Source organism: Dipodomys spectabilis, unplaced genomic scaffold (genome assembly GCF_019054845.1).
Source record: "Dipodomys spectabilis isolate Male_0828 unplaced genomic scaffold, ASM1905484v1 ptg000173l, whole genome shotgun sequence".
In the NCBI taxonomy this organism is placed as follows: Eukaryota; Metazoa; Chordata; class Mammalia; order Rodentia; family Heteromyidae; genus Dipodomys; species Dipodomys spectabilis.
Window position 1 is genome coordinate 11,991,036 of NW_024870850.1, and position 10,374 is coordinate 12,001,409.

General features: G+C 62.8%; 1 protein-coding gene across 2 annotated transcripts; it reads right to left on the reverse strand.

The window, feature by feature from the left end:
- Nucleotides 1-303: 303 nt before the first annotated feature.
- Nucleotides 304-7,423, reverse strand: Dcaf15 (DDB1 and CUL4 associated factor 15). Of its 2 annotated transcripts, none has more exons than XM_042693738.1 (13): nucleotides 7,283-7,423; nucleotides 5,493-5,590; nucleotides 5,245-5,380; nucleotides 5,003-5,109; nucleotides 4,786-4,925; nucleotides 4,525-4,695; nucleotides 1,910-2,341; nucleotides 1,743-1,834; nucleotides 1,530-1,658; nucleotides 1,332-1,417; nucleotides 917-1,021; nucleotides 732-847; nucleotides 304-618 (listed from the first exon to the last, which is right to left on the reverse strand). In XM_042693738.1, the coding sequence occupies exons 1-13, from the start codon at nucleotides 7,421-7,423 to the stop codon at nucleotides 563-565; spliced, it is 1,809 nt and encodes a 602-aa protein (XP_042549672.1). In that variant the 3' UTR covers nucleotides 304-562. The 2 variants fall into 2 exon arrangements, with proteins under 2 accessions (XP_042549672.1, XP_042549671.1); XM_042693737.1 differs by having other exon boundaries at nucleotides 1,743-1,843.
- Between the last annotated feature and the right edge of the window lie 2,951 nt (nucleotides 7,424-10,374).

The window sequence follows — 10,374 nt, forward strand, 5'->3', positions numbered from 1 at the left end:
TGTACGCTGTCTGCGCGGCGTGCGCCCGCTACGTGTCTGTACGTGGCGTGCGCTGTCTCTGGGGTATACGCTGTCTGCGCGGCGTGCGCCTGCTGCGTGCGCTGTCTATGGGGTGGGTGCACGCTGTCTGTGCGGCGTGCACCCGCTGTGTGTCTGTCTACACGGCAGGCACCGTCTACACGATGTGCAGCTCCTGCAGGGCCTCGGCAAGGCGCACTCGGAAATAAAGCATTTATTACAGGAATGGGACGGGGGAGTGCGGGGGGGGGGGGGGGGGAGGGAGGGAGGGGGGGGTCGGCAGGGGGGCGGCTGGGGGAGCCGGGGCTCTCCCGGGGCAGTGCCCGCCCTGGCGCTGAGGAGGGGCGCATGCGCAGGGCGGTGGCGCCCAGCGCGGGGGGCGGTGGGAAGGCGGGCGCACCCCTCGGCACCCCGCAACTTAAATAGGCATAAATAAAAATGCGACGCGGAACACCAGGCTTGGCCCGCGGGGCCTTCCCGCAGCTTCCCCGGCGGCGGCGGCGGGGCTCGGCTCGGAGGTAGTTGGAGTCGGGCCCGGGGACCCTCACAGCACGATCCACGTGTACCGCTCGCTGTCCGCCAGCACCTTCAGCGAGCACCCTGCGGGAACCGGGTGATGGCCCTCAGCCCCCGCGGCGGCCGGGCCGGGAGCCCGGGGAGCCCTCCGCCCTCAGCCCGCCGCCGCCGCCGCCCTCCCCCGCCCGGCCGCCCACCTTTGTGCAGCGCCTCGTTGGTCATCCTGTTGACGTAGCGGCCGCTGCCCTCGGGCACCAGCCACTTCATGACCATGTCCACGCAGCTCTTGCGGTACGAGCTCCACACGCTGCCACTGGGGTGGGGGTGGGGGTCAGCGGCGCGCGGTAACCCCAGGTCCGCCGCCTCCCGGCCCCAGCCTCACCTGGTCTGCCCTTTGACCTCCGTGAGGTCACCCACGCTGACGGTCTCGAAGATGCCCGTGTTGAGATCCCAGGCCACCTTGAGGCTGGTGTGGTAGGTCTTTGGTCTGCGGAGGGGGGGGGGGGGAGAGGCTGCGGTTGGAGCACTGAGTCCCTGAGCGTGGGCCCACACAGAAGAGGTTTTTGTTTGAACTCGGGGCCTAGGCACTGTCCCTGACCTTTCGCACACAAAACTGGCGCTCTACCACTTGAGCCACAGCGCCACGTCCTGCTTTTTGGTGATTCACTCAAGAAAGATCTCATGGACTTTCCCACCCCAGCTGGCTTGGCACCACCGTCCTCGGATCTCCTGAGCAGGTGGGATTATAGGTGTGAGCCGCCCAGCCCGGCCTGGTGTGTGGGGTTAGGGCCACTCACCGGAGCTGCCCCTCCTTGATGGGCGCGGGGAAGGCCAGGAGCAGCAGGCCGATGTTGATGAGGACCTGGTTGGTTTCTGGGCAGACCTGGTTTTGGGGATTGGGGGAGACAGTCTCAGTGGCTCCCGTGGCACGCACGCGCGCGCATGCACACACACATGCGCGCGCGCACACGCGCGCGGGGCCACGCCGGCTGCACCTCCAGAATGACGATGTCGTAGTCACTGAAGGAGCAGAACTGGTGGCCCCAGGTGGCGTCGTGGCGGATGACCTCGTTGATGACATACTCGAAGTCCAGCGTGAGCTGCTCCACCGTCAGACACTGGCCCTGAGGTGGGGGCGCGGGGTCAGGGGTCACGGGGTCCCCCACGCCCCAGCACTGCCGCCCGCCACCTCTCCCCCCCATGCCCACCTGGGCGGCCGTCCGCTCCCGCATGGGCCGCAGGTGCCGGCCGCGGAGATCGGTCACCACGAAGGGCAGGGAGATCTTGTCGTCCTGGAACTCTGGGGCGCGGGACGGGGGTCGTACGGGCGCCCCCCCCCCCCCGCCCCGGCCGCCCGCCCCGGGGCCCCGCTCACCGTGGCCGGCCTCCCCGCCTTCCCCGGACTCCAGCACGTAGTGCAGCTTGGTGTAGTTGACGTAGCCCGGCTCGGGCGCGGGCGCCTCGGGCGCGGGGTCGCTGTCCCGGGGCCCCCCCTCCCCGCCCGGGGCCGGGGGCTCCGACGGGGCGCGGCCGCGGCTGCCCGAGGGGCCGGGGCTGGAGGGCGGCCGCGCCGGCTCGGGGGCCGTGCCCCCCTTGGCCTCCTTGGCCCGGCGGAAGATGTCGGCCACAAACTCCTTGGCTTTGGCGATGGCGGGCGAGGGTTCAGGGACCCCGGGGGGCGGGGCTGGGGCCGCTTCGGGGCTGGGCAGGGTTTGGGGCGACTCGGGGCTGGGGGGCCCCGGGGGGGCGGCCGGGGCGGGGGGCGAGGCTCTGTGGTCATACAGAATTTGGCAGAAGCTGCCGTCTCCTGCAACGAGAGGGCGAGGGGGCGGGGTCAGCGCGGCGCAGGGGGCGGGGTCAGCGGAGGGCAGTCAGCGCAGGGGGCGGGGTCAGCAGAGGGCAGAGTCAGCGCAGGGGGCGGGGTCAGCGCGGCGCGGGGGGCGGGGTCAGCGCGGCACGGGGGGCGGGGTCAGCAGAGAGCAGAGTCAGCGCACGGGCGGGGTCAGCAGAGGGCAGAGTGGGCGCAGGGGGCGGGGTTAGCGGGGTGCAGGGGGCGGGGTCATCAGAGGGCAGAGTCAGCGCAGGGGGCGGGGTCAGCGAGGTTAGGGGGCGGGGTCAGCAGAGGGCAGAGTCAGCGCAGGGGGCGGGGTCAGCGGAGGGCAGGGGCGGGGCCAGTGGAGGGCGGGGGCGGAGTCAGCGAGGGCAGGTCCGGATGGCTCCGCCTCCCACCCAGGAGTCCCGGTCCTCTGGACTGTGTGGGTGCAGCGCGAGGGGGAGGGGCGCTGAACACGCGGCGCATGCGCAGTAAACATGAATACCAGCATACACATGGGCACTCGCAAGTGCTTTGGCACACCCGGCACTCGCAAGTGCGGACGGAGTAAATGCTCCCACGCCCGCACACACGTGACCGCCAAGCAGCGCGGGACCGGATGGGGGCTCAGGGAAGCCGCGCCCAGGCGGTAGGGGGGACACCCGGAGCTGGGCCTGGGGCCGGGCCGGGCCGGGGCGCGGGCAGCCTGGGCGGGACGGCGCCCGCGTGAGCGGTCGGGTGCCCACGCTCGTCCCGGGCTCCGCCCTCTGCCGTCGGGGTGTAGTGTGCGGTGTGTACACAGGAGTGGGGACGCTCTGCACGCGCATGCGCACACCGATGCCACGGCCCGGCCGGCCCGCCACGCGTCCCCACACTCCTTACCGTCAATGCACACCTGGGCAGTGCCCCAGCATCCCGGGCGGTCCCGCACACCAGGCCATGTCCCCACCCAGCCACCCCAACACCTCGCCCAGCATCCACCCGTTCGTCTGTCTGTCTTTCTCTCTCTTTCTCTTTCTTTCTGTGCTGAGACTCGCACTTGAACCCAGGACCTCACACTCTGCTTTTTTTTTTTTTTGCTTTACCACTTGAGCCATGCCTCCAGACCTGACCTTCTAATGATTAACTGACGGTAAAAGCCACATGGACTTTGCGGCCCAGGCTGGCTCTGAATCACGATCCTCCTATTTCAGCCCCTAAGTGATGAGAATTATGGGTGTGAAGCACGGCACCTGGCCTGGTTTATTCCTCACATAGGATCTCAAGCTCCCCTGCCCCCCACCACCTCAGGGCTAGCCTCAGAATGCAATTCTCCTAGGTCTACCATCTGAGCAGCTGGAGTTACAGGTGTGTGCCACTTTACCCAGCCTGTACTCACCACCCCCTCTATACCTTTTAAAGAAATGATAACACATGCAGGTGCTGGTGGCTCACGCCTGTAAATCCTAGCTACTAAGGAGGCTGAGATCTGAAGATCCACCGTTCAAAGCCAGCCTGGACAGGAATGTCTGTGAGACTCTTATCTCCAACTAAATCACAGAAAAGGCCAGAAGTAACACTGTGGTTCAACAGTAGAGCACTAGCCTTGCACAAAAGAGCTCAGAGACAGTGCCCAGGCCCTGAGTTCAAGCCTCAGGATCAGCAAGAAAAAAAGAAAGGAAGAAAGAACACTAAAGCCAGTGGCTAGATTGTATTATTTAAAAGAAATGCTTAGCTGGGCGCAGTGGCTCATGCCTGTCATCCTAGCTACTCAGGAGACTGAGATCTGAGGACCGAGGTTCAAAGCCAGCCTGGGAAGGAAACTGTGAGACACTTTATCTCCAATAAACCACTCAGAAAATCTGAGGGATAGCACCCAGTCCCAGAGTTCAAAAAAGAAAAAAGAAATACTCAGCATCCACCTTGCATGAGGCATATTTCAAGTGCTAGTAGAGGCACCCACGGTGGGCAAGGCAAGCCTGGAACATCCCAGCCCTGAGCAACATTCTAGAAGACAGCACCGCAGGGGAAGGGGTCTGCCCTCTCGCTCTGTGACTTTGGCCGAGAGTCATCTTGCTCTCTCTAGGCCTCGGTCGCCTGATCTGAGCTGTGGGGTGGGGAGTAGCCCAGCCTGGCGGTGCTGTGGGAGGGCAGCAATGGCTGCCACGTGGGGTGGCATCTCTGGGACCCGGGCCTACCTGCCGAGTGCACGGAGACAGCGCAGGCCACCAGGGAGTAGCTGGTGTTCAGCAGGACCACGTGGTCCTTCTTGAGCTGAAAGGCGGGCTGGAAGGTGGGGAAGGGGTAGACCACCTGGTACTTGGTGTGCAGCATGAAGCCGTGCTGCAGGCAGTGCGTGCTCGGGTCGCCTGCAGTGACACACAGCACCGGGCTCACCGCGGGCCCCGGGCAGCCGCGCCGGCGCTGGCACAGGCGCACCCCGGGGCCCCGGCGCTCACCTGGGTGCGCTCGGCCGGCGTCCTGGCAGGCGGCGCAGCGGCCCGCGGGCGGCACGGCCACCGTGCTGACATAGATGTCGCGGTGGTTCTCGTCGCTCATCATCATCATGTTCAGGAGCATCCCATTGGCGGAGCGCGTGCTGGGGGGCGGGACCGCCTCAGCGCCCCGCGCACTCTTGCGCGCCTCCCCCCCCCCCCACGACCACCAGGGTCTCACTTGAAGCCGAACACGATGACCTTGGAGGCGTCGCTGGGCCATTCGCACACCGTCAGGTACAGGTCGCTGTAGATCTCCTCGTCCTGGAAGAGCCGCACCTGCCGGACCTGGCAGCCGGGGGCACGTCAGCGTGGGTGAGAAGGATGTGCCACGCTGGGCCGCGTGCCCCTCGCACGCGGGGGGGGGGGGGGGGTATGGCCCCACGCAGCACAGAGGGCACCGAGGTGCGGGAACGCGCCTACCAGCTTGAGCTTGCTGTGGACGTTGAACTCCCACCAGTACAGGTGGTAGATGTAGAAGGAGAAGTCGTCGTCCCCGCTGCTGCTGGTGTAGGACAGCACGTAGCGGCCACACTTGGAAAAACCCAGGAAGATGTGTCTGCGGGGCGCAGGGGGGCCAGGGGGAGGCGCACAGCGTCCAGGTGAGGCCGAGCCTCCAGGTCTCCGCCTCCTCCTCCAGCCCCCTCTTCCAACCCCGGCCTCAGGCTCACCCTGCATAGAGAAAATTCTCATCCACGATACTCTTGAGGGACACGCAGACCCGGGGTGGCAGCTTCCGGAAGAGGCGCGGGGAGAGCTGTCCGCTGATCTAGGAGGAGCACCAGGCTTCGTGAGCACCAGCCCCACGCGGGAGCACCCCCGCCCAGCACAGTGGTCAAGGGCGGAGCAGGGGGCCTGGTCTGTGAACACCTCCAACTCCACCGTCCTCGGCCTGCAGCCCAAGATCCTGTCAACTCCCTCAGTATCCTTGCTGAAGGATTTCAGGGGACACAGGCGCAAGTTGAGGGGGGATGGGGGCGGGGGTGGGGAAGGTGGGAATCAGGGCACCCAAAGTCCTCCTTTCTCAGTGGGGTAGAGGAAACTTGGCCCTGCCTTCAAGAGATTCTCATCTACCAAGCGCGGTGGCTCACGCCTGTAATCCCAACTACTCAGAAGATCTGAAGATCTTGGTTTGAAGCCAGCCCAGACAGAAAAGTCTGTAAGACTCTCAGCTCCGATTAACCACCAGAAATAAAGCTGGATATAAAGCTGGGGCTCAAGTGGTAGAATGCAAGCCTTGAGTTCAAGCCCCAGTACTGGTGCGTGCGCGCGCGCGCGCGCACACACACACACACACACACACACACACACTCTTCCACCTGATGGAAGGCCCTTGTCTGGGAAGCTCCCTGCCCGATGGCAGAGGCAGGCCTGCCCTCAAACAGACCACAGCCTGCTGGAGGAAGCGGCCAGGCCCAGGCTGCCGGACAATCCCAGCCCCAAGGAGCTCCAGGGCGGGGAGCAGGGCCCCCGGCCGGCCGGGGAGGCCCGATGGGGGCGGGGACGGCCCAGCTGGGGACAGCCCCGGTCCGGCCGGGCGCAGCGGCGCCGGCCCAGGACGCAGCCGGCCCCAGGTAGTGCCCACCTGCGCGGGAAGCGCATCTCCGTCCTTCCGGGGGACGACATTTCTGACCGAGAAGCTGCCGGGCGGAGGAGGAAGACCTTGGCCCCGTTCAGGAAGCTCCCACCCAAGGAACCGGGGGTGCGACCGGCGGGGGGAGGGGGGCCGACGGAGGCCCGGGCGAGGCCCCGGCGGGGCTGGGGGCGCGGGGCGGGGCGGCGCGGGGCGGGGCGGGGCGGCGCGGGGCGGCGCGGGGCTGGCGGCCGGGCACTCGCCCCTTCCTCCCGGTTCTCCTGCGGCCCCCGGCCCCCTCGCGTTCCAAGGTCCCCGCGTTCCGGGCCCCCCCCGCACACACACCGCGTCCCGAGGCCCCCGGGACCCCCGCGTTCCGCGGCTCCCCCCCCGCACACACACCGCGTCCCGAGGCCCCCGGGACCCCCGCGTTCCGCGGCTCCCCCCCCGCACACACACCGCGTCCCGAGGCCCCCGGGACCCCCGCGTTCCGCGGCTCCCCCCCCGCACACACACCGCGTCCCGAGGCCCCGGGACCCCCGCGTTCCGCGGCCCCCCGCACACACACCGCGTCCCGAGGCCCCCGGGACCCCCGCGTTCCGGGCCCCCCCCGCACACACACCGCGTCCCGAGGCCCCCGGGACCCCCGCGTTCCGCGGCTCCCGCACACACACCGCGTCCCGAGGCCCCCGGGACCCCCGCGTTCCGCGGCTCCCGCACCGGGGCCGCCGCCATCCCGGCCCCCAGCCCGCGGGGTCCCCGCCCCCCCGGCCGCCCGCCCCCCGCCGGCCCCGCCCCGCCCCCTCGCCCGCGAGCGCCCTCCCTCAGCCGCCTCCTCGGCCCTCCTTCCCGCCCGCCCGCGCGCGCCCCTCAGGCGCCGTGCTTCACCTTCACTCGCTCCAGCTGCTTGAGGACGTGTTCCCGCCGCCGCCCCGCCGCCCGCTTCCCCCCGGCTCCCCCCGGGCCGCCGCCGCCGCTGCCGCCGCTCCCGGCCCCGCTGTTCCGCTCCGATTTCGAGCTGGGCGCCATTTTCACCCCCTCCCTCCACTTCCGGAGCAACCGGCCCTTTAGCCCCACCCTCTCCACCTCCTGATTGGTCCGTTCTCTGAGCAGCCGCCCGTCGGTTGGGTGAAGGCTTGTACTCCCGGCCTCTTCCCGCTACGCCTGTCTATCAAAGGCACCTTGTATCTTGATTGGTAAAGACCATCACAGCACCCCCCCCCCCCTCCAGCCGTCGCCTTGTTCCCGCCCTCTCTCAAGGATGAACCAGTTAGAAGCCCCGTCTGCTCGCTTCGTCTAAAAAGCTGTCACTTGATACGTGGACTTCCTGTCCGTCTCAGCGTCGTCACGCCCCTCAGTGGCTAGTGGGTTTCTATGGAGACCGCAGGCGGTCCAGGCCTGTGGGCGGGGCGATAAGAACCAGTGGTCCAGACCCAGAGCGGACCATCGGCGTCCAAAGGGGGCGAGCCGTGGTCTGAGGAGCATCCCTGACAGGCCAGGACGGGCCTGGGCAAGGATTCAGAGAACCTTAAAAAATAAAAGGAGGATGCCATGAAAGCATCTTGGACGGTCTCGCTGGTGAGATGAAGTCTCACCTGACAAGGGGCCGCACTTGGTTCAGAGAGTTCAGGACGATTGTGTAGAAAGAGCCATTTGGAATGTCTGTTCCTTGCATTCCCATTGCATCTTTCCCGGAAATAGAATCGTGTCTGAATACACCTCTTCTCGCTCACCCGGCCTCGGCTATTCTTTTATCGCAACGTAAAACAGACTTTGAAAGAACCTTTCTCAAAGTTACTGCTCACGCACCCATTCTCCCCATAATCACCCAGCAAGCAACATACCTGTGAACCCCGAAATCTGCCTGGACTCCTAGAAACCAAACTCTAAGCTGGGCGCCTGCGGCTCACGCCTGTCATCCTAGCTACTCAGAAGGCTGGGATCTGAGCATCACAGTTCAAAGCCAGCCAATCCTTAAACCTCCATTTAAGAGAGCACATTTTATTTAACAGCTTCCTCGCTCTGCTTCATTTATTATCTTATTTATTACACTTATTTTGCATCTGTGTGAGCTTGAACTGTGCATCTTGGAGCTTGAACTCTGGGCCTGAGTGCTGTCCCTCACCTATTTTTGCTCAAGCCTAGTGCTCTACCACTTTGAGCTACAGTTCTACTTCTGGTTTGGGGGTGGTTAATTGGAGATAGAAGTCTTACAGGAACTTTTCTGCTCAATCTGGCTGGCTTTGAATCACAATCCTCAGATCTCAGCCTCCTGTGTCGCTAGGATTGCAGACGTGAGCCACCAGCACCTGCTCCCTGAGATTTTTGTGCTCAAGGCTAATGTCCTACCTACCACTTGAGCCACAGCTCCACTCTCAGCTTTTTGCTAGCTAATTGGAGATAAGGGTCTCAGAGACATTCCTACCTCACCTAACTGTGAACAGCGATCCTCAGACCTCCACCTCCTGTATAGTTTGGATTATAAGCATGAGCCACCAGCACCTGGCCAATATAATCTTTTCTTAGACTTTTCTTCTCTTTTTCTTTCTCTTTTTTTCCTTCCTCCCTTAACACCCTCCCTTTCTTTTTTCTTCCTTCCTCCCTCCTTTCCTTAGTTCTTTCTTTCCTTTTCCCTTACACGTGCTAGCAAATCCTTTACTACGTGAGCTTCACCTTCACTTCCCAATCTTTTTCTCTCTCTGCTTGGAAGGGATCACAGGGACCCCTAATTTTCTGACTACATATTGCATTCCAGAGAATCATTCTAACCACTCAATCCTAACATGCGTGAGTACTGGGTACACACACATTTGCCTTTAGACCACACTTTATGGCATATGAATCACAAACCATAGACAAAAACGAAACAAGTAGAAGGGACTAGAAATTACCATTTTCCACATAGCCAGCACCAGAGGCCACTAGAGTTGTTTTTGTTTGTTAGTGTGTGTGTGTGTGTGTGTGTGTGTGTGTGCCTGTTTTGTGGGGAGGGAACTGGTGTTTGAACTCAGGGTCCTAAGACAGACATAGTGCAACTTGAGTTGTGCCCTGGCCTTTTTTTGCCTTAGTTGTTTTGCAAATAATGTCTCCCTGACTTACCTGGACCTTGATCCTCCTATTTCTGCTTCCTGAAGAACTAGAATGACAGGTGCATGCCACCATGCCCCGTGTATGTTTTGCAGGGGAGAGGTACAAGTTGAGATGGGTTCTTGAGAATGTTTTTCCCTGGTTGACCTGGAATCCTGATCCTTCTGATCTCTACCTCTCAAGTAGCTGGGACTACAGGTGTGAGGTGCTATGCCCATCCATAGTGGATTTATTTGTTACAGCTACAAAAATTGGTTCTTCCAAATAAGGGAAACATCCCACTAGTCCCTCCACATGGGATAAACAAAGAGTGGCCCCACCATAAATGAAACCTTAGCAAACAATAAAAAAGAATGAACAGGCCCAGTGCCAGTGGCTCACACCTGTAATCCCAGCTACTCAGGAGGAAGAAATCTGAGGATCATGGTTTGAAGGAAAATCTGTGAAACTCTTATCTCCATTAAACTACTCAAAAAAGAATGCAGAGCTGGGTGCCGGTGGCTCACACTTGTAATCCCAGCTACTCAGGAGGAAGAGATCTGAGGATCGAGGTTCAAAGCCAGCCGGGACAAGAAAGTCCGTGAAAGTCTTATCTCCAATGAACCACCAGAAAACCGGAAGTGGCGTTGTAGCTCAAGTGGTAGAGCGCTCGCCTTGAGCTGAAGAGCTGAGGGACAGCACCCAGGCCCAGAGTTCAATCCCCACAACCTACAAAAAAAAAAAAAAAAAAAAAGAAGATGGGCTGGGAAGGTGGCTCAGTGGTAGAGCGCTTGCCTTGCATGCCTGAGGCCCTGGGTTCGACTTCCCAGCACCACATAAGCAAAAAAAGAAAAAAGCTGGAAGTGGCACTGTGGCTCAAGTGGTAGAGCACTAGCCTTGAGCTGAAGAGCTAA